We start from the raw sequence: 25,087 nt of genomic DNA, 5'->3' as shown, positions 1-25,087 counted from the left end.
ATGTTCGCTGTTGTCTACGAGGCATAACTGATCGTCTTGTGAAACAACCACAAGGTAAACACACGTGCCGAACGTACACTCGTCGAAATCGCCAAGCCTTAAATGGCGCTATGAGGTGGCGCCACAGGCGCGCGTGATGTGCGTCTGCGCTGAAATTCTAATCAGTTGCATATCTCATCGCTGCAAACCCATGGTGTAAATTTTACTTGATTCGGATGCTTCCTTCAGGGTGTTGCATTTACGGTGGCCAGCAGTGTACATAAACTTTTTCTGATAACACTCTTCATAACTAAGACAGAAATATTATGAAAGAGACTGAATAGCCACTAGACTTCATGTTGTTTGACGTCACTAGGGAAGATGTTACATCGCAGCGTCATGAGCTGACTTTCGTTCCAGTCGTCCTGAGAAGACGAAATTCCGAGACTACTGAGTCACCGATTCCCGACGCACACCCAGAATGTGGCGATCACACGAATAAGCCACACATTACCGCAGGCTGACTCACGCACTGGCGATCGCTTATCGCGACGTCTGAGCGTCTGATAAGTATGGGCGTTACCTAACAGGTGCCGCTTTCAGGATAAGAAGGACTGCGCCGACAGGCAGCTGTCAGTAGCCCCGAGGTACTCTACCAGTCACAACACAAGCAGACGACGAAACGCCATCATGAATTGTGCGGCGAGCACCGTGAAATACCTCCTCTTCTTCTTCAACTTCCTTGTTTTTGTAAGTACTGCTGGTAACTGTGTATCGCAGCCTTATTGCACCTCAGTCTGCATGTGTCTCCTGCAAAAGACTATGAATCGCACGGCACAGGGTAACTATAGCAGTAGTATTGAGATTCCTAGCTTATCAAAGTGGATATAACACGAAACGAATGAATGTTTTAGGTCTCCGTTAGTACTGTACTTACTGGCGTACTGCCCGCCCTGCCTCTACACGAGTAGCACCTGTCTAGGGCATAGTATATAGTTCAGGCCCTCTGAGGAGACCGGTTATATAACGGGTTGTAAAACCACAGCCATGTCATATTTGTGTACCATACTGGTATGGCTGTGGAAACCGAGCTACTCCTCTTTATGACTGTTCAGTAGGACTTCATTATCGCAGAGATTCCATACGTATATGCGAATTTTTTTCGGCCAGTTCCTTAATTCGGAACTGACTATGTATCTCCACTTCACAATTATTTGTAATCGTAGATATTTTTGTGATGGTAGCTGTCGGAGCTGTCCGTTCTCTTGGTTCAGCAGTCGGCTTATCTGTTTGTTAGGACAGCGAATATAGAATCTGTGTTCGTCCAACACTATCCGCCAAACACACCTAAGGCGAACAATGAAGCAGTAGTCTCTTTGCAGGCTATTGACACAGAGGGTGAAAGATTTGTGGAGTTTATGTTGATGACTGCAGTAAAGAATAATCGATTCTGTAACAGCAGAATACTACATTTCACGTTGGCGAAGATTACAGGCAGCTTCTATAAGCTATAGACTTAATAGAGGATACCCTGCACATGATTTTCCAGTGATAGAACAGTTTGCTAACAGTGTATGCCTGTAAATAACGATGTCTCATCAACAATTTAACAAAGATGGTTGTGTGCTATTGTCCTAAAGTTGTTCCACAAGGCACAAGCAGATTCGTCTCTTTTTCTTTTCTAAGATGATTTTCTTTGACGTCAGGACCACAGTTGCCTCGTCTCCATCCTGCCCTCAAGTACGATGCATCAGTTTATTTATGCACTAATGCATTGTTCCAGCCTAAGGGCATTTTCAAGCGCCGCTTTAACCTTTTTTCTTTACAAAAATATGGTTGTTCTGCGTCTGAGACCAAAAGCAGTACGGTTAAATATCCAATGGATTACTTTTTTTTTTTCGCCAATGACTCAATGATATGAAAACGACTGCACACTAAGTTAAGGTCTAAGAAATCTACATATTTATGTTAATTGATGATTTTTTAGTTATGAAACGCGAACACATTTTCAAAGCTATGCTAGTTTCAGTGAAATGTGGTCATTTCTAGGAGCAGTTGCACTACTTTCTGCAGGAGTTTATGTGACCGGTACTCTCTATAAGCGAACATACAAAAAAGGTTTCATGCATCGGCTGATACAATGACTTCGTTTCTTCAGAAGGTTACGATGTAGATAGTTTTATCCTGAGGCAATCATTCATCAGCTTCATTGCTTTTAACTGGTAATCTAATAGCGATGACTATGTGATACAGACATATATACACCAACAACTAAGAATATCACAAGATAAACATTGTTGGATGAACACAAGGTAAAAATTCATAATCGAGGAAAGTCACCAGTAATTATCAACTATGAGAAACAACGGTGCATTAGAGTGATATGACATACTTTCTCCTTTGTATGGACAGGAACTAGAGGGGTGGCACAAAGACACTGGACTAACATTCGATAGAGTTGCGTTTCGTATCAAAGTCCCAGCTGTGGCGAATGGCATTATGGATTCTTGGACAAGATCTCTGCCTTCGCCACAGTGACTGGAATGCTGTTGTAAACTCTGTCTCACATGCAGTAAGATTTGCTGCAAGCTTACTTCGTAGCTCCCGTGGCAGTTCACTTGGGGGCTCTGTCGTCTGCTAACTGGCTGCTCTGAAGGGAACTGAGAATGTTGTCTGTGGTAGCTCGCTTACTACTTTCCTTGTGAGGTTCGCTGAATACTGCATGCACTGGCCAGTCAGGGATCCTGTTTGGCGTCTGATGTCACAGCAGACAGTGTGGGAACTCTCAGACAATGCCACTTAACCCTTGAGAGAAAACAGAGTGCCACACACCCGCTGGCCGATCTACAATCTTTCTCAAACGATTGTGAAGAAACTACACGTAAAAAATTTGATTCTCGCACATCTTATAGCTTCATTCGTCAAATTCATGATAATTTCCTATCACTTCGTTAATGGTCATGGTTATAGTGGTATTTCGATATTTGGCAAACCACTGCAAGAAATTTTTAAAGTCTGCAGTGAGAAATAGATGTCGCTATGAAATTGCGTTTGGTGGATGTTAGGTCATATGCTGCTGTATATGAAATGTAGTTAACATATTTAAGAATCCTTTAAACTCGGAAGGATATTGATATGTATCATCAATCTGTAGAAAGTGAATCGTATGTGAATTGAAACTGACAAAAGGATTTTATTCCTATATCTCAATTACCTAATAAACATCAATACATTGGTAATTTGTTTACACCTTAATGGGTAGTCGACAGGATTCTGCAAATTTAAATGTTTTCGTATTTCTCAGAAGTAAAATTCTTCAGGCACTTTCAGTTCTCATAATTCATTATTAAAAATTACGCCGTTAAAATTTCAACAGAAGCAGCGATTTATTTTCGCCAGGCTTCTCATTCCCTTTATTTTTCTTCAGAGGAACATTATCAGTGACGAGCTTTTCGTAATATGTAAGTTCCCTTTTTAGCTACCTTAAAATCCCCATCTTTCGTGAAAACACGCCAGAGTTTACAAACACTCATCTCACAAACAATCTAATACAGTTGACGTTGCGACAGAGCCATGAAAGATAAGTGAAAGACTTGTCATGAAAGGCATGATGGAAAGACAAGTTAACAGTTTATGAAAATGTCCATTCTCGGTGTGAATATAAACTGCACTTTCTTCACTTATAACATTTCAAACCAACGGAAATTCTCGTTGCCCAACTATCGATGGCACTTAAATATTATATTATCTCACTGAAAACATCAGTAGTCGCTTGAATATCGCGATGGATATAGAAGTTTCGCACATTAACCTATGATGGAATAGTCTCCTCTTTGCGTACTGGCGTTTTCCAAAATCTTATTTTAAGATCTGAAACCGTTTATGAGATACAAGGAATTTTGTGAATATTTCATTCAGGCTTTCTCGATAGCGGACAAGTTCAGGATGAAGTTCTTTACGTACAAACTATTTTCTCAAGACTGGCGATAGACAGCAATACCATTACAGGTTTGAAGAATAATTCTATATGTTAGCTACATTTCATACACAACAATCTTTTACCTTACATGCACCAAATACAATTTCTCAATGCAAACTCCGAAACTCTCGCATTAATTTACTTAATCCTCAAATACCACAATAACTATGAACATTAACGAAATGATAGGCAGTTTTCATGAAGCTATGAGGTGTGTGAGGATCAAAATTTTTTACTGCGTAGTTTCTTTACAGTCTTTTGAGAAAGACTGCCGTTGGGCTGGCTTGCGCTCCTTACCATTCACGGAGTCATGCCAGCCTGCGAGTTTCTGCGTCAAATTATACACCATGATGAGAGGTTCAGCGTGTGAGGTAGCCATCACACTCACATGCTATCTGGCAGTCAAGCACGCCATCTAGCAATCTTGCAGTGAATCTAGCTCCGTGTGACAGGGGCTTAACGTATCAAGGGACCAAAAATTTCTGACAGTCATGCAGAAATATTTTCACAATCATTAATAATTAACAACATAAACTGTATGTTATTTTGGCATATACAGTTGACTGTACTGTGTGCTTATTCCTCTTGTGACTTAAATTGACATTTGAGCTTCGTTAAATAACGTGGAAATTATGTGTTGCTCCTACATAGCCATTGTTACCAGTATGACAGAGTAGATTCAAGGAAGGGCTGTAGGATTCATTGCGGATTTGTTGGTCAGAACAAGACTATCACAGTTATCACAAAAAAGTTCTTAAATCTTCTAACAAGGGAACCTCCCCATCGCACCCCCTCAGATTTAGTTATAAGTTGGCACAGTGGATAGGCCTTGAAAAACTGAACACAAATCAATCGAGAAAACAGGGAGAAGTTGTGTGGAACTATGAAAAAAATAAGCAAAATATACAAACTGAGTAGTCCATGCGCAAGATAGGCAACATCAAGGAGGATGTAGGCTCAGGAGCGCCGTGGTCCCGTGGTTAGCTTGAGCAGCTGCGGAATTAGAAGTCCTTAGTTCAAATCTTCCCTGGAGTGAAAAGTTTAATTCTTTATTTTCAGACAATTATTATCTAACAAACCCTTATGTTTTCATCACTTTTTTGGGAGTGATTATCACATCCACAAGAAAACCTAAATCGGGCAAGGTAGAAGAATCTTTTTACCCATTCGCCAAGTGTACAAGTTAGGTGGGTCGACGACATATTCCTGTCATGTGACGCACATGCCGTCACCAGTGTCGTATAGAATATACAGACGTGTTTTCCTGTGGAGGAATCGGTTGACCTATGACCTTGCGATCAAATGTTTTCGGTTCCCATTGGAGAGGCGCGTCCTTTCGTCTACTAATCGCACGGGTTTGCGGTGCGGTCGGAAACCACAGATACTACACTTATTACAGTGAACAGAGACGTCAATGAACGAATGGACAGATCATAACTTTGCGAAGATAAAAAAAGTAAACTTTTCTCTCGAGGGAAGACTTGAACCAAGGACCTCTTGTTCCACAGCTCCTCATGCTAACCACGGGACCACGGCGGTCTTGAGCTAACACTGTCCTTGATGTTGCATATCTTGCGCATGGACTACTCAGTTTGTATATTTTTGCTTATTTTTTTCATAGCTCCACACAACTTCTTCCTGTTTTCTCGATTGATTTGTGTTCAGTTTTTCAAGGCCTATCCACTGTGCCAACTTATAACTAAATCTGAGGGGGTTGCGATGGGGAGGTTCCCTTGTAAGAACCGACATTCAGAGTGTGACCTAGGAATATATTTTTACATGCCACACATACACTGTCCAGTAACATCAATATAACCATCGCCTATGTTCGAGGTCAGAGAGCAACAATCAGTCACATACAAAAGGTGGCAGCATCAGCTGTGGAGGATGTAGAAAATGTATAGGAGGGAGGGTGGGGGGACACAGAAACAGTGCAGTTGTTGTGGTGTGGAAACTGTGTGATTTATCTGACGTTCAAATGGGCATGGTTATTGTCTTGGGGCCAACGGTGGAAGCATTTCATGAAAGACTTTTACAAACGGTTCGTGTGCTGTTGTGGTTAAAGTACACCGTATGTGGAGAAACACCGCCATCCAAAACCGGTGCCAACGCAATTGTGGTACTCCACAGGATGTAGATGTCAGGGGTGAATGACGGCTGTAGAGATGCGTACAGGTGAACAGAAGTGCAACTGTTGAGCAACTGACTACCCAGATGAACCAAGGGGGTACGAACAGTGGCTCCTCAATAACCGTTCAGCAAACGTTGCTGCGTATGGGTCTCTTCAGCGAAACATCTGAAAACAAACAAGCCTACAACAATCGAAGGAAGGGTCCAGGCCTGGGCTGGTAGCGTTATGGACTGAGGAATCTTCTTGTGGCATTCCCAGGGTGATCTCTTCATTCTGCAAGGCACAGTGGATCAACACGAGTAAGCATGTCCATCTCGACATGCAGTTTGCTTCTCCTCTGCGCGATGGCAATTACCGTCAGGCCAACACCACGTGTTACACAGATCGCAGAGTACGTTCGTGATTCTAAAAGCACCAGTGTGAATTTACCGTACTTCCCTGGCCACGGAACTCTCCGTAATTAAACCTAATCGAGAGTTTGTGGAACCACCTTGAACGGGCTGTTCGCGCCTTGGATCCTCAACCGAGAAACCTAGGACAGCTGTGCACTGCACTGGAATAGACATGGCTCCACGTCCCTGTCGGCACCTTCCAGAACCGCAATGACTCTCTTCCAGCACGCCTCGCAGTGGTCCGTGCTACGAAAGGTGGTTATTCAATCTCTTGACAGGTGGTCACATTAATGTGACTGGACAGCGTATCTCGTGAAACGACGAGGGTAAAATTACGAATACATCTCCTAGATAGATCTGTCGTTCTTCCCCTGCCTGAAGGCGATTTGTATCCGAAGGATAGCTAATGACAGACTACTAGTGCAGTACTTTCTGTACCCTCCTAGACACATATGATGGTGGGTGCTGGACCAAAAATATAAACGAGTGTGTTGCTGGATTCTAATAATTATCGCTGACTTTAAATTCATTGTATTGAAACAGCCACGCAATGATTAATACGGAAACGGCGAGAGTCTTATGACTCGATCGTCACACTTTTCAGACTGCACAGTACCCTTTTCACTACGCAGATAGATTATAGAGGTGTCATAGAGTTGTCTTTGCGCAGTCTTCTTTTGTATCTTCGCTCGCTGTTTGCACTATGTTATACACAACGTCGTGGCAGCCGATCGCAATGTTGGTAAAAGATTCTGAAACTGAACAGAAAACATCTGCTGCACTATTTGTTCGTAGCACGGTCCATCTTTTATAAATGTAGCTTAGTAAAATGTTATATTACATGTCTTATGTGTTGAATATCTCTACTTGCAGCTCTGTGGAATTGCGCTTCTGGTTCCCGGAATCATATCGGTGATCCAGTTTGGAGAGGCAACATACTTTGTCGACGGAAAGTTCAATGTCCCCGCCATCGTCATCACGACGCTGGGTGCAATTGTCCTGATAGTCGGCTTTTTCGGCTGCTGTGGTGCCATCAAGGAGAATAGCTGTATGATGAAAACAGTAAGTAACCAATTATCACAAGACCGTTTAATTCTACGAAAAACAATAACTTAAACATAAATGTTCCTTTACTGACTCGTTACACTAACAGGACTATGCTAGTACACTTCCCTACCATCAGTGACCAAATAGACCTTAAAATGAAGATAAATCCCATACAGCGAAAGTACAAAGAGTTCCAACCCATATTTACTCAGCCAATCTCATATACATAGCGTCAAATAAAGAAATCGGAAATAATCAATAATACCTAGATAGCAGTAACTATTGATATGCTTTGTGGAGGACTTCGGATGTTTGGACTTTCTGGCTTTGAGGGTTTCCTACTGACGAATTAATGTATTAAATGGAACGAAGTCTAGAACAAATGTAACAAAAGCCGTCCTAACAATCAGCTTTTAAAATTATTGGATTTATTGTAGAAAATAAATGTACTGAAAAGAATAGATATCTCAGATTCTCTGACCTTTAAATCTTCAGTGGAAATAAAAATGAAATTCGAACACGTATTGTATCAATTAACTTCAGTTACAAACTGTCATCTACTTCTGGTACGGGCGCATATCTGGAAACTGAATGAATTCACTGAAAAATGAACTGCTCGGATGGTGCTATCATTTCGTATCTTAGAGCTCAATTTGCTATAGTCTGATGACCAGATCGTACACAAGCTGCGATTTAAATCGTAATGGTATGAATTATTATTTTATTTTCATTTCAGATTCTCCTTAATCAGCTAGGATTTTAAATAACTTGTTAATTGTTATATATTGTGAAGTACAATGACAGTCTTGCTTATTAGGTCTGTAAATCTTTAAAACGTATTACGCCGTTATGTAGAGAAAATATAACGTATCGAGCGTATTGTAAGATCCGTTGTACACAGACGGGAAGGAAGTTTTTCAGAAACCAGCTAATAAGGAAGTAAGTGGTATGAGGACATTTAAAGTGGAGTAGAAAGTTAACGATTCCAAATCTACTCTTGTGAGCAATTCAACTAGAGATAGCTGGCGTAGCACTCCTGTCAACAACATGAATGAAATAGTTGGGTTTGTCACGTGTTTGGGACGCCATGAGATGCTGCACTGACCGTCGGACGCAGAACGGGCACTGATGAATGGCGTACCAGATATGCTCGAAAGGATTAGGTTCCACACAAGCACGGCACAGTGTTGTCGACGCATTTAATCGTGACCAGCCCTGGTGCTCGAGGCACTCCATCCTCCACGTCGAGCAGGCACTGGGCATCCCCTGTCTGCCTAGTCAAACCTGCGCCGTGGGCATCTCGGCTCTGGTAGTCAGCAGGAAGACAGCACAGAGCAGTCAGGTACTTGCCAGTTCAGAACTGTACAACAAATCTCCATCCAGACTCACACTGCGGGATACAGCTGCCACTGACCCACGTGTGCCGTTGCTCACCATAAGTCACAGGGCACAGAAATTCGTATATGAGCAGGATCACTATCATTGGGCGTGAGAAGCACGGTAAAAGGTCGCCTTGGCTGATGAGACATGGTACACTTTGGTACATGCCTATGGCACGATACAGCTACGTCAGTGACCATATTCTGACGCATTCCCTTGCCAGCAGCGCACCATTCAGGCAGATGGAGAATGTATTTTCTGTGGGAGAAAGCTACACTGAATCAGTTCTAACCGGAACCAATGCAGAAACTTACTGTCTTACTACGTACAACCGTTCGTTCGTCTACAAAACGCTAGTAGCGACAGGTATCTTCGTTACGTCAACGCATCAACGCGACGCTCCCTAGTGTACCAGAACGATTCAAGGAACTGTCCACGGAGATGGCCGTGCTTTTGTGGAACCTAATTCTATTGAGAATACCTGGTACGCCATTCATCACGATTTGCGCGTCGTGTAACCAGCTCCAAACAACCTCCATTTTACTTGTAACACTTGGTTGAAAAACAAGCTAGAGAGAAGAGAGCGTGCACTCAAATGTATTTTTACATAATCTGTGTAGTATTGAGTAGCTTATAATCTATATTCTGCTGACGTGTGGACCATGTTATGTTTCAGTACACGGCTCTCGTAATAATCATCGTACTGATCGAAGTTGCAATCGGTATAACTGCATTTGTGTTCCGTGACGACTTCGATGGTATTGGAACGAAAATAGAGGAGGCAGTCAATAACTACATCCCAGGTGGTGCAGACCAGCCAATCGATGAGCTTCAAAAAACGGTAAGTACTTAAGGCTACAAACCGCCAAATCAATCTTACACCCCCTTGATTCACTTCCTGTACATTTTTTTAAGCTAAGCACAAGCTAAACAGTTTACTTGAAAGCTTTTTGTTTCTATCGGGCTCAGTGATAGTGCTTGAAATTATGTTCGTTGGTTTTTGTGTAGTCTTTGGATGAGAAGAATGGAGTTCATTATGTGTGATGTAGGAGCGACAATCATTGCACAACAGTAGGTTAAGAGATGTGGTGCTGTTTCCTTATCGTCACAGGCACATAGATAGTTGTTTCTTTACCACATTAACTCCTACTTCAGAAGAGTTTGCTTGGATAACCCAACTCCATCAGCCAGCCTGTTTAAAGTTTTCTCCAGACGCTCCAAGTCTCCCGATAGCCAGGTCTGCAGCCATTGCTAGAGAGTCATACACATCGCAAAAAGTTTTGCATCACCTCGGTTCCGAGAGTTCCGGAACATGTACAGAAAATTGGAATAGAGATCAAAATAAACATCATTTCCGAACTTTTTATTGCTCATGAAAACCACACATTGCATGTTGTACCACCATGCAGCGAGACCTCCAGAGATGGTGGTCCAGATTGCTGTGCACACCGGTACCCAGTAGCACGTCCTCTCGCATTGATGCATGCCTGTATTCGTCGTGGCATACTATCCACAAGTTCATCAAGGCACTGTTGGTTCAGATTATCCCACTCCTCACCGGCGATTCGGCGTGGATCCCTCAGAGTGGTTGGTGGGTCATGTCGCCCATAAACAGCCCTTTTCAATCTATACCAGGCATATTAGATAGGTTTACTGTCTGGAGAACATGCTGGCCACTCTAGTCGAGCGATGCCGTTATCCTGAAGGAAGTCATTCGCAAGATGTGCACGATGGGGGCGTGAATTGTCGTCTATGAAGACGAATGCCTCGCCAGTATGCTGCCGATATGGTTGCACTATCGGTCAGAGGTTGGCATTCACGTATTGTACAGCCGTTACGGCGCCTTCCATGACCGCCAGAGGCGTACGTCGGCCCCAGACAATTACACCCAAAAACAGCAGGGAACCTCCACCTTGCTGCACTCGCTGTACAGTGTGTCTAAGGCGTTCAGACAGAACGGGTTGCCTCTAAATATGTTTCCGACGATTGTCTGGATGAAGGCATATGCGACACTCATCGGTGAAGAGGACGTGATGCCAATCGTGAGCGGTCCATTCGGCGTGTTGTTGGGCCCTTCTATACCGCGCTGCATGGTGTCGTGGTTGCAAAGATGGACCTCACCATGGACGTCGGGAGTGAAGTTGCGCATCATGCAACCTATTGCGCACAGTCTGAGCCGTAACACGACGTCCTGTGGCTGCACGAAGAGCATTATTCAACAGGGTGGCATTGCTGTCAGGGTTCCTCCTAGACACAATCTGTAGGTAATGGTCATCCACTGCAGTAGTAGCCTTTGGGCGGTCTGAGCGAGGCATGTCATCGACAGTTCCTATCTCTCTGTATCTCCTCCCTGTCCGAACAACATCGCTTCGGTTCACTCCGAGACGCCTGGACACTTCCCTTGTTGAGAGCCATTCCTGGCACAAAGCAACAGTGCGGACACGATCGAACCGCGGTATTGACCGTTTAGGCATGAACTACAGACAACACGAGCCATGTACCTCCTGGAATGACTGGAACTGATCGGCTGTCGGACTCTCTCCGTCTAATAGGCGCTGCTCATGCATGTTTGTTTACATCTTTGGACTGGTTTAGTGACAGCTCTGAACAGTCAAAAGGACTGTGTTTGTGATACAGTATCTACTGTCAACGTCTATCTTCAGGAGTTCTGGGAACGGGGGTGATGCAAAACTTGTGTTTGTAATTGATTAGTTTACTGCTTTCTATACTATCTTTCAGTTTCTATTTTTCAAGTTAATTTGTCAGAGATAATGACTATTTGAGAAAAATATACGTGGATATGACTTTCAGACAAGATAACCCATGATTTTGATCGTGTGGGCGCATTCCTTATGCTACATGTCTACTCAGTCAATATAGAACATTAAGAACGTAACCGACACATTTACTGTACATTACAGTACGACTAGAATTGCTTAGTGATGTACAGAACGTTATACTGAACTGATTGGTTTCTGAATACAGTTGGAGATAATGAAGCAAGGTTATGTGCTCATCACTGCAGAGCCGAAACAAAGAGGTAATACAAAGACATATGTTGATTTTTTGCTGACATAAAGATTTAAAGAATTACCTCCATAGAAACATTATTGCTCATATTTGTGACATGCAAGACCTCCTGGTTTATCTTTTTTTTCTGCCAAAAACGATAAGTATCAGTAGCATACGTTGAAAAACGCTTGACTACCCGTGCAGAGACATTAAATAAAATACACCAAGAGAATTACTGTACGTTGGGCTTTGATATAATTATATCAGTACTAGCATAATTTGTAGACGACTGTTCAGTGTATGCTCATTTGTCGAATCACAACTTCCTTATAAGGACGATTCAAAGAACACAATATGTTACGTACGTAATTATGCTGTATCTCTTTAGACTTTAATAAGAAGGGTAGATGAAACAGAGTTTAAATTCATGGCACTGTATGGTTGATCCTTGAACATATATTGTGGGAATTTCGACCTTGGTTGTCACTAGATCAAACTGCTGATTTTAGAATATCGATAAGACTACAAGACAGAGGATATAAACCATAAAATCTCTTAGGTCTGTAAGGTATCATGATATAATGACGTAGAATAAGGTTTCAGAAGAAAAGACAATGATTGTGAGTACTAACAGCTGAGGAAACATCGCTGCCTCCTGTGCAGAGCACGAGAGAACCACATTCGGTTTCTTGTTAATTAATACAACAGTTTAGTAACACAACTACAGAACGCTCTAATCTATGCGCCGAATTTGCAGATACATATATCTATGAGAAGGCAATGTGTGTAGCTGAATAGTATATACATTAGCAACATACTTTATTTACATTATCTTAATATAAGCCCGTTATGTATCGTCTACGTAGCGTATACGTAAAAGCTATGTTTCACCGCTAATCGAACGACCGAAACAGTCATAGTCCAAGTTCTTTATGCAATCTCCCTTTACGCATTACGCATCGAATACGTGGGTTTGAGGTAATTTTCTTTTTTGCAATTAAGAGCTCTTCCTATGGGGCAGCCGCAACTGCACAAAACCATTTTGAAAAATGAAGAAACCTCAGGACAGTTGCTTAATCCACAATCTTTTATCGGGTACACGACAGGTTTAGGAACAGATACAGTTCCTTCATCTGGTGCAAACTGCAATACTAAAAAATTCTGTTACACGCTAAAAGAAGGGGACCTCAAGTCTGAAGTATCAGATAAGAAACTATGCGGCTAAAATTTCAAAATTACGGCCACATAGGAGAGAGAGAACAGAATGTTACTTAGAAATAAAATCACTTTATCAACTGAGGTCATCCTCATCCCAATGTTGTCATGGATCCAAAGGTTTCGTGTCAAACGAGTAAAAGGTACCTAAAACAATCTGCAAAGGAAACAGAATCACGAGTGGGCACCAAAAGTTACCAAAATAAAGTAACATGTAAGGGGTTGGGGGGGGGGGGGGGGGGGGGGAGAGAAATCACATATTGCCAGGAATTACTTATAAAAATTCCTTAACAGCCGTTCCTCCGTGCAGCGCGACCGGGAACACAAACAGAAAAACTATGTAGTAGTAAATACGAGCTGTGAGAACTGAAGCCACAAACGTCGCAAGCTTGGTACGAAACATACATGAGACTGGTGAATTGTTGAAAGTGGAAAGCGGGAGGTAACGGCGGAAAGGAGACAGAACCATCACGACGTTAAGAAAGAGTAAAACGTGTACATTTAACAAAAGCAAGGAAAAATATTACGTTATACGGACACCTTAATCTGCCCGGATAATGTAATAATTACCTAAAATATTTTCGAGACACAGGTCTGTTCGTTCGTTAAATGTATCGAGAGAATGGGAATATCGACTTCTTAAGATTTCAAGTTCTTCCAGAACATTCAGAATCCGACCTTTCTCTGTAGTGTAAGACATTTGTCACTAACCTGCTGCAGCTTATGTCGATTGTCAATAAACTGCATAGTCAGAGCTGACCTGCAATTTGACAGGTCTTTATGTTCTTCAAACATCGTATAAAAATTCCTGCCTGTCTGGCCAATGTATCTGCTCTTACAAGATTGGCTTTTATCGCACTAAATACCATACACTTCGAGGAAGGACACCCGTAAAGGCTTCAAAAAAGATAATTTCTTTTCATCGAACCTTTGGTTTCATGATAAAATTGGGGCGAGGATGACCTCAGATGACTAAGTGATTTTATTTATAAGTAACGTCCTGTTCTCTCTTCTAACATGTTGTAATTCTGAAATTTTAGCCGCATAGTTCCTTATTTGATATTTCAGACTTGAGGATCCCCTCCATCTCGCGTGTACAGAATATTTTTAATGTTGCAGTTTCCACCAGATGATGGAACTGTATCTGTTACGAAACCGGTCGTGTATCCAGTAAAAGACTGTGGGTTAAGCAACTGTCCTGCGGTTTCTCCATTTTTCAAAATTTATTGTCATTCGTCAAATTCCTGATACACAACTGCAATAACAATGATGTGTATGAAGAATGCTGTAACAATGATCCACATACAGTCATGGCACGTTTTTGCACTAGTAAAAAGTATACCTCTATACTACCAACAATACATACATGGTAGCATGGCATACATTTGTATGTCTTTACTGAAATTAAATCTCTCCATTGACCACAAAATCAAGCGTGTCACGTGTAACGCTTCAATTGTTGAGCTCCTTTGGTGCCTGAGTCGTAAACCATATCGTTATCTTGTGTTTCGGTAGATGTGTGCAATTTCATTTTTGGAGTCAGCTCTAACAAATACTGCTTTCCACATGTTTCATATATTTGCGATAGAATTTTATGTGCCATTTCATATCATTTTGTTGTGTGTGTGTGTGTGTTTGTGTGTGTGTGTGTGTGTAAGGACGTTTAAATTTTCCTAGCTCTCTGAGCGCAGTCCTTTGGCCACGTGTAGGAATACGAGAGAGAACTGCAGCAGAAGTATGAACAACAGTTGTGATTTTGTTTCTGATTTCAGTTTGAGTGTTGCGGAGTGAATGGTCCTGCCGACTACCTCGGCCAACTGCCAGCCACATGCTGCAGTGAAGGCTCGGCTTGTACGGCAAGTTCCCAGTACCTGTTCACCATGGGGTGCAAGCAGAGACTCGAAGAACTCATTTCCGCCCTAAGCGACCTTATCGGCGGCATCGCCATTGGAATCGGTGTGGTGGAGGTAAGAGGCCTTAATCAGAAATTATTCTTTACAGTTGCACTTCTCAAATCACTTTGCTTCAGTCTATTCTGCAACTGTAGCTTGCTAGAGTACGTTCGACGAGAGATGATCCCTCGCAGCTTATCGCGCTCCTGCCAGCTTTCAAGTGCCATACTCAAACAACTGCTGAAGAAAATCATAGTCTTCTTAAGAGCAACGACAATATTGAGGTGTTACCACAGGGATGTTTAGAAAATGGCGTTACGTGACTGCTTGGAGCAGACCTATAAGGCAGGCGTCGACCTGTGTGAGAGAATCGTTGCGAACGTGGCGATGCATCGAAGCGGACGCCACCAGCTCGTTTGATATTGCCACGCTAAGTGGATGCGGTTTTCAGTTTGTGTCCAGAATTTTGATCAATGCTGTTCAACAACGTTGTGTCCTGTGCAAACCATTGTGAAGTGCATAACAGAGGGTACTTTCCATTGTGCCAGTTATTAGGGTTTTTGCCCGTTCCATTCGCGTCTTCTGTGCACGAGAGCTCTTTCTCAAGAATGAGATTTTCACTCTGCAGCGGAGTGTGCGCTGATACGAAACTTCCTGGCAGATTAAAACTGTGTGCCGGACCGCTGCATAGTGAAAATCTCATTCTGGAAACATCCCCCAGGCTGTGGCTAAGCTATGTCTCCGCAATATCCTTTCTTTCAGGAATGCTAGTTCTGCAAGGTTTGCAGGAGAGCTTCTGTGAAGTTTGGAAGGTAGGCGACGAGGTACTGGCAGAATTGAAGTTGTGAGGAAGGGGTGTGAGTCGTGCTTGGGTAGCTCAGATGGCACGATCTGTGACCAAGCTCAGCCACTGCACTGCCGGCACGGTAGCTCAGCGTGTTCGGTCAGAGGGGTAGCTACCTTTTGTAACGAAAAATCGGAGTAAATGGATCAACGAAGAACGTAAATGGGTGTCATCGGACGTCCGCCTCGAACAAATTCAACGAACAATATCGAACAAAATGAGACCAACTAAAAAAAATAAAAGAAAGATCGTAGAGCGCTTGCCCGCTAAAGGCAAAGGTCCCGAGTTCGAGTATCGGTCCGGCACACAGTTTTAATCTGCCAGAAAGTTTCAGAGCTCTTTCTGTTTACACCAAATATCATGCAACAATATGTAGGCCGATCGAATGGGGAACTAGTTACGTGTGAAACTATTTTTAATTATATGTCTTGGGCACGCTGGTAACACATGACTATTGTAACGACCCGGCCTATTCCTGGCCGCTACGGGTCAGGATTGGTGAGACAAATGATGAGTGAAAACGGAAGATCCATGCGGAGGTATCCAATCAAATAGTGGTAATATTGACAGGTATTTGTTCAAGCAGCCTAATGCAGCACTCCAGATATCATGCAACCAAACGCGGGACGATCAAAACGGGGAAAAATTACGTGTGAAACTATCTACAATTATCTGTCTTGGTCATGTACATAATTCAAAAGTATTGTAACAACCCGCTCTGTTCCAGGCCGCTATGCGTCAGGATGGGTGACAGAAATGATTAGTGAGAACATACGGTCCATGCACGGGTGTCAAATAGTGGTAATATTGACGGGTATTTATTCAAGCAGCCTTATTCAGCGCCGTCCGGTGTGACCGAGCGGTTCTAGGCGCTTCTGTCTGGAACCGCGCGGCCGCTACGGTGGCAGGTTCGAATCCTGCCTCGGGCATGGGTGTGTGTGATGTCCTTTGGTTAGTTAGGTTTAAGTAGTTCTAACTTCTAGGGGACTGATGACCTCAGATGTTAAGTCCCATAGTGCTCAGAGCCATTTGATCCTTATTCAGCACTCAGGCTGGCCTCAGGGCCGCACTACACTGAGGTGACAAAAGTCAGTGGATGCCTCCTGATACTATGTTGGACTTCTGTTTGCCAGGCGTGGTGCGGTAATTCATCGTTCTATAGACTCAAAAAGTCATCGTAGTTCCCTTGTAGAAATACTGAACCATACTGCCTCTATAGCCGTCCATAATAGCGAAAGTGTTGCCGGGCAGGATTTTGTGCACAAATAGACCTCTCGATTACGTCCCATAAATGTTCGATAGAATTCATGTCGGGTGATTTGGGCGGTCAGTTCATTCGCTCGAACTTTCCAGACGTTCTACAATATAATGGTGAACAATAGTGGCCTGGTGGCGTCGTTCATCGTCATCCGTCGTTGTTTGGGAACATGAAGTCCATGAAAGGCTGCACATGGTCTCCAAGTAGCCGAACATAACAATTTCCAGTCAGTGATCGGTTCAGTTCGATCAGATGACCCAGCACCTTCCATGTAAACACAGCCCACACCATTAAGGAGTCACTACCAGCTAGCCCATTAGGCTGTTGACAACTTGGGCTAGGGGTTAGTGTGGTCTGCGCCACACTCTAACCCTAGCGTGAACTCATACCCACTGAAATCGGAATTCATCTGATCAGGCCACAATTTTCCATTCGTCTAGGGTCCAGCCGATATGGTCACGAGCCCATGAGAGGCTCTGCAAGCGATGTCGTGCTGTTAGTAAAGACGCTCACATCAGTCGTTTGCTGCCACATCCCACGAATGCCAAATTTCGCGGCAGTGTCCTAGCAGATACGTTCGTCGTACGTCCCACATTGATTTCTGCCGTTATTCCACCCAATGTTTCTTGTGTATTAGCACTGACAACACTAAGTAAACGCCATTGCTGTCGGTGGTTAAGTGAAGGTCATCGGGACTGCATTGTCCGTGATGAGATAGAATGCCTGAAATTGGGTCTTCTCGGACCTCTTGACAATGTAAATCTGTGAATATTGAATTCCGTAATGATTTCCGAAATGAAATATCCCATTCGTTGTGCTCCAGCTATCATTCTGCCATAATCATGCCGAAAACTTTTACACATGAATCATCTGCATACAAATGACAGCACCGCCAATGCACTGCCCTTTTATACTTTGTGTACGCGATACTACCGCCATCTGTATAAGTTTATGTCACAATCCCATGACTTTTGTCAACGCAGTGTATGTGCGTGTAAACGCAACTGATTGCCGAATGCGCTGAGGCCCACGTGGTGCCTGTGACATCCAATATCGTGGATCGCAGCCGGCAGCTACCATGGCGCCGTGCGGGTCGCCAGCAGTGAAGAACGAGTGCGACCCACACAGGTCCTCCGGAATTTGGCCAGTTACGTACCACTGCACATACTTGTGCTCTGCATGTTGTGCGCTTGTGTGCGATAGGCGACATTAGTCATCTGATGGCGAACAAAAATTCCCCGGTCCCCCATCCAGGTTTCGACCAGGATGGTGGCCGATGACGCCTAGGTGACTAGAACACCGCGAGGTCGCGCCGCCCCCAGAAAGATCTTTGGCAGCATGCAGTCCGTCAACTGAGGTCCCTCAGAGGGTGGAAGGTGGCCGCACACCAGCTCCATCCTTTGGTGAAATTTCCCAAATGCCGCAGCCACCCCACCACAGCTATGACGAACATTGTACGGGAACTTGACGAGTTAAGCAGTCGGACAACCAGTAGATCTTCACCACCAAGGATTTGCCGTAATTTCTTGGAAACTCAAAAACCTGTCAGTCTCCCAGTTCACGGTGCAGAGAGAGTGGCCACACGACTGAATGCTTTGCTCCCCTAACCTCAGTTATATCCTCGTAGCTACACTTCTGATGTAGCCCCAGTGGGGTGGGGGATGAGTGGTTTTTCTTATTGCTTGTCCTGTCAGCTTTTCCTACCTCGCTCTGCACCGAGCCCAGGTTGCTAGGTCTGGTTAAATTGGCAATGTGTGAGATTTTCAGTAACATGCAAGTGCTCTGAGATACAAAATGTTACTTCGCTCTTGGTCATACTGTATTGCGGTGTTAGTTGTTCTATGTGCTTCGGCCATGATCAGTGTCGCAGACTACGTCTGTCCATAGTGTTTTTATGTAATGTCAACGATACTGTCCAGCGGCTTACTTGAGTAGCACATCAGTCGAGCTGGTCTCTACTACCTGGCCTTCAAAAAAAATTGCAATTCGCTAGACGAACTTCTTGCGGATACAGCAGTATATTCGGTATTTTGGAAATGAAGTGGCGAGTCTAGCATCATTACAGTTCAAGTAGACATATTAAAGCTAATTATGGCTTTACGTAACTACTAATTAGCTTTTTATCAGTCGGTCTGTTTATATTGTATGCTGCATTGTTCTGCAGGACGTCCGAATACTGGTGATAGTGAGAGGCAGCTTATTACAGGATAAAAGAAGCTGAAGTAATGAGATGCGTTGGTGGATAGACTAGTTGGCAAGCTGGTATCATTACATGTAGCTAGGAAGTATTCTAAAGGTTGTAAATTTAAAATCGGTCTTGATGGAAACTTAAATAATTAAAACATCTAGTTACTTAGTGATTATATCTTAGGACGTAACAAAAAACGGGTTTCAACTAAAGCTAAGTGGCCCACATAGAATATCGTTAATATTAACGTGTGCATTGCCACAGTATTCTTCTTCGGCGAGATAGTAAATGCTGTTAAAAGGAAGAGTATATCGTTGCATCGAAAGAGCTGTAGTTGCTTTTATGTCTCGATAGATAAAAAAGTTTTGAGTGTTAATCATACGGCAAAATAAGCTCCTGTTTTCGTTGTATCATTTGAAAAAAAATCTCCTTTCATTACGTTGAGCCATTTATGAATAATGTTAAGTGCTATGAGCACCTGATTCACGCTGTGAACTGGCGGAACTGGGCGCACTGCGTGGGACTCTCTTATACACGTACAAGTCAATATCTCAAGAGCGGAGATAGATATCATTCTGCTCTCAACTTTTAATACAGTTTCTATATGTTAGCTGTATTTCATATTGAGGAATGTATGACTTAAAATGCAAGGCCTGCGCAATTCGTTTTTACCACTGGAAACTCTTAAAGGTGCGTGCAATGATTTACTTTGTTTCAAGCACCACAGTAAATATGACTAACAACAAAATGGAATTCAGTCTTTCATCGAGAGAAGACATCAGACAGTACGGTGTGAAAGAATTAAATTTTTCACCGATTTTTTTTCTTTTTTCTTCGTGATTGGATGATAAGTATTTCGTAGCGGCTTGCACGCCGACTCAAGTGGTTCGCCCACAATTGGTGTAACCCAATGAGCTGCACACTTAGGACATAGTAAGTGCGTTGTACCGCTTCGTGTTGTATTGTTTGAATGTTCGAGTAGTGCCAACGCTTGCTCTGTTCGCAGCAGATCACTCAAATACTTGTAGAATAAACTGTCAGGGATATATTCTCTGTCCGCAGCTCGTGGTCGTGCGGTAGCGTTCTCGCTTTCCGCGAACGAGATCCCGGGTTCGATTCCCGGCGGGGTCAGGGATTTTCACTGCCTCGTGATGACTGGATGTTGTTTGATGAGCTTAGGTTAGATAGGTTTAAGTAGTTCTTAAGTTCTAGGGGACTGATGACCATAGATGTTAGGTCCCATAGTGCTCACAGCCATTTGAACCTTTTTTATATATATATTCTCTCGCCAAATCTACTACGCGGAAATGGCTGATAGGCTTGATATATCTATTATTTAAAAGGTCGTCCGCGCAACTTGGTGCAATAACTACTTAACTATGATTTAAAAGGTCGTCCGCGCAACTTGGTGCAATAACTACTTAACGTGCCTGGCATGAAATCCCCTCCGCTGATGCGGTTTTTAAAATCGGTTATTTATAATAAGTACATTTATAAAATTAGGCGTTTTCAGATTTTCCGTAATAATATATTTCAACGCTAATGTTAAATCTTGTTTCAGTAGATAGAATGTCGTAATTAATTTAGATAAATTCACCCATTTAAACGAAGATGTACGTATCAACGATAAAGCATTATTTTATCTGTAATTTATTGACTTCCAGAAAACTTTTCAGCCCGTTAACACAAAGCTGATGCTGTTTCTGATGGCGAGTGGCATTGATTTGTTTGCTTCTGCTGTAGAAGGACCGTAACATAATCAGTAAGTTAAATGGAAAATATAAGCTCACCGGACAAAATAGTAGTCACCGTCTCAAAGGAGCACTCTGGTAGATTTGGAGTGCTGCAGGTGAAGAGGAACTTGTATCAGGAGTTCCTGTGGCCCTCCACCGCCAACCTAAGTAATGGGAGTGAAGGGATTTATGAACCGAACGGTTGCATGGATTCATTTCAGTAAGATAGGTGGATGTGGAGGCGTGGCTTTTCAGTAGAAAGCAGATATCTTATTTGGATGTGCCCGTGATGACATCGAAATTGATGTTGCCTGATTGGTCGGCCTATGAACGAGGGCTGTGTACAGCGTCAGAGTAGTGGTCGAAAAAATATCCTACCCGACAAGGTCCGGAAATGAGTGTCACACCTTCTCAGTAACAGCCGCTCTCAAAGCTGACAGGAATTTTTGGTGTCAGTGAATGCAGGTCTATCATAACCACTTTCCAAGCGAACATTGCGAAAGGAACTGTATGCGATGTTTATTTGGAGTCGGGTACCTCTCTACAAGCCATTCCTCATGGCAGCATATAAAACTACACGTCTTCAGTGCGCCAAAAAGAAAAAGAGGAGATCAACAGCAGCTGACTAGAGATGGAAGTTGTTGAAGCGTTGTTGTTGAGTAAAGCGTTAATCCCGTACTGTGTAGGCAGGGTAGTTCAGGGTGTAAGTGGCTCTGAAAAGTTATCGTTTCTTTTTTTCTGTACATGACGCTGGTCTGTTCATTAGAGTTATCGTAACTTTCAAACACGATGTTTATTTCATCATTCTCAGGTGCCAAGTATTGACTTTTCTTCTACTTCCTCATGGTGAGTATGCTGTGTATATTCTCACCTCCTAAGACGACCACCCCTGTGTCTACACTGGAGAAAACATACGTTGCTTGTTTGATCAACATTTAGGCGCTCTATCAAACCTCGAGAGTCCCGCCAGCACTAGTCATTAATCCCACAGAAAATATCTGAGACTATTGGGAACACTGAGTGACACTTACCAATCAACATTCCCGCAGTTGGTATCTCTGCTGCCAACCTAACCATCATCGGATGGCTTTAGGTGGATATGGTGTACCTGTGAAATGATGCCATTATCATAGCTACATGCAGTGTTCGCGTGACGTTTCCTGGGGATAGCAATTTTGTAAGTGTAGTATACTTATGCGTGTAGGGCTGAAACTCAGCTTCACTTAGAACGAAATGGTGAAGCATAATCAAGAAAGAAGTGAAGGTTAATGATACTTGTTAAAGCAGTTGAGACTGTGTACTTCGATTGGAGTCGGGTATGGAATGGACATTTATAAAGGGCACATTTTCCGGAGAATACTATTAATTCTTTTTAGATCTTACTGCTACTGTCTGTTATTAGCATAGACTTCCGGATTAGAAAATGCTCTGCATAAAACACAACTTGTGACGAGATACAGAAAAAGGAATTTTCTTTCACTCGGTGTGGAATGATACTACTCAAGAGCAAACAGTCAAATGGAGTGAGACATTGTAATACTGTTTTAATCCACTACGAGCACAAGTTTCTCCTGGACGAAACTGTCAAAAGCATGAATACAGGTACTAATTCCTTAATGATTAAAAATTGTCGCAGACTTGGTGATATGCCTGCTGATCCAGATCTGTTCCTTTATGATGTACACCACTTCACATTTATTGTTTTAAAACAAAGCAATATTTGTGAGTCTATGTTCTGTTCTTGTTTAATAGTCTGTGTGAATCTCAACTGAATACGTATATTCAAAGTTAATGAATGTTACAGTGCATTAATTATTTGCTTAAGAGGTCGAACTAAAGGGACTACTAATACGTATTTTCTTAAATGCACACAAACTAGTATCCATTCCGCACTGAAAAGTTGCAAGAAGTAAATGTTTAAGACTATACCGTTAACGTATATCAACAATTATTTTGTGTTTATGTTGCAGGTCGCCGTCATTATCTTATCATGCTGCCTGTCGGGATCAATGAAGAATTAGAACGTCCCGTATATCGGAGCCACATTTCGGGGCATGTTAATGTCACCTTGGGCGTTCTGATCGTATCTCTCTACAAACTATCGAATTTATCTCTATTATTTATTATGTCTTAATTTTGTTATATAAATATTTTTTAAAGAACCAAAAGTGTTTACTTGTTGATGACCGACCTTTCGAGCAAGGTGCAACTCTACATTGCGCTCTTGCAAATCCTTAAGAAAATACCTATCCATTACTTTCCTACAGTCTGAAAATGAAGATCTGAAGTATAACAGAGTCTTGCGGACGATTACGAAAAATTACTACGTTGTGTAATGTTAAGTGTGTTTCTGTGGATGAGAAATCAAACGTCAGGTTAGAATAGATCTCGGCATGGTTACTGTCTGATACTCATCGCAAATGATGTCCTACTGTCACGTCATAACACAATAAGGAGACGTTCATAATCAAGGATCTAATCACTGACATCTTGTACACACATCCATCCAGTCTGCGGTAATTTTTCTTGTGTCCAAAACTGCGGCTAGCGTTATCGTTACAAATTCCAAAGAAGCATTGCATCAAACTACACAGAAACTATAAGGTACACACTGCTCTACTGTATTTCATGCCAAAGCAAGACAATCGAACGAGCAAAAACAGTGTATCTCCTTATGCGGGAATCGTACGATTTGTATACGAGAACTGTGGGACATAACACTAGGACGTATGGAAATTTGGGTCTGGCTGTTGAGTCGTGCACGAACAGTTAACCTAGTTAAGGCGACCTCTCGCGTAAAGTGGGAAACACAGATTCAAGTTCTGGTCCAGCTCAAATATTCGTATGTTTCTAGCAAATCGTAAAGCCAGCGTACAATCCTATTAGCAGTCTACGAATACATTTCATAATTTAATAATGCTGTCAATGGTCATCGGTGTCTGTTCCTTCGGACACGCGTGCACGTTGGAAAGAAAACTGAATCGAACTGTATAGACACAGTCAACACACACACTCTCCTACTGTATAGCATATCTATCAGGCAGTCTGAAAAAAAATGTATATTTCCCGAACGTCGGTTGTCACCTTCACCAGTAGTGAAAATGGGTCCATCATTACTGCAATTACCTCTGCACATAGAAATGTCGTTAGTATTTTCTGTAGCCTTCTTGGGAAGCTATTCAGAACTATGATCATAATAATTTTTAACAGAATAACAGTTTTCCTGAACACTATTGCTTTCTTCACGAAATTGTGCACAACTATTCAAATTTTAAAATTTTTTGCAAACAGCTCTACAACTATAGCATATCTATCACGAACTATGAAAAGAAAAATGTATATTTATCGAATGTTGGGTGGCAACGTCATATGACTTCAACCGTGGCAGTTACGTGGTATTGTAAATGACATGTTGACAACGTGATGCAAGTGCTGTGGATGCCTGCGTCACCGTGTGCAGTTGAAATCATTTCGCCTGTCCCGATCGGCTGGCGCGCTGGTGGCCCTGAAAAATACACAAATTTTAATGATCTGCGCGTCACTGGAATGGCGTCAAATGAAAATATTCGCATGAAGCAGTGAACCACATGACGTTTGTTATTTGTTTACGTTATAATAAAGGTTTTTTTTATTATACACTGCCTTCAAAAAAGTGAAGCACCAAAAAGACATGGTCGGTTGTCACACCATCGGCAGATATGTAAATGAACTGCAATTGTCCGCGACACGTAGAACGGCCCACCGTACTGCATTAGTGTTGTTCATGTTTAGTGTTGTTACCAGAGCTGTTAGGGTATACTCGTATAAAGAGCGTGAACAGCGATAGGTACTGAAAGACCGCTGAAGAACACGGAGGTGATTCGCACTAGTATGAGACAGCCTTATTAGCACCTGAAAGACTTTTAAAGTGGCCTCATTATATATCTCCTTTTGGCAAGCTAGCTGAATCGTGCAATAGCCAGATTTGTGGGGCATTCGGATGTGACAGTGGCCCGATGTTGGACTGCATCGGAACAATAGGACGTGCATATACGTCA

General features: G+C 42.6%; 1 protein-coding gene across 1 annotated transcript; it reads left to right on the top strand.

Moving 5' to 3' along the window:
* The first annotated feature begins 596 nt into the window (after positions 1 to 596).
* LOC124548150 (23 kDa integral membrane protein-like) lies at positions 597 to 23,176 on the top strand. Its single transcript, XM_047125157.1, has 5 exons — positions 597 to 729; positions 7,355 to 7,543; positions 9,585 to 9,749; positions 14,908 to 15,102; positions 23,021 to 23,176. The coding sequence occupies exons 1-5, from the start codon at positions 670 to 672 to the stop codon at positions 23,069 to 23,071; spliced, it is 660 nt and encodes a 219-aa protein (XP_046981113.1). The 5' UTR covers positions 597 to 669; the 3' UTR covers positions 23,072 to 23,176.
* The last annotated feature ends 1,911 nt before the right edge of the window (positions 23,177 to 25,087 follow it).

This window comes from Schistocerca americana, chromosome 1 (genome assembly GCF_021461395.2).
Source record: "Schistocerca americana isolate TAMUIC-IGC-003095 chromosome 1, iqSchAmer2.1, whole genome shotgun sequence".
In the NCBI taxonomy this organism is placed as follows: domain Eukaryota; kingdom Metazoa; phylum Arthropoda; class Insecta; order Orthoptera; family Acrididae; genus Schistocerca; species Schistocerca americana.
Note: the sequence above shows the minus strand (reverse complement) of the source record. Positions and strands in the feature narration are given on the sequence as shown.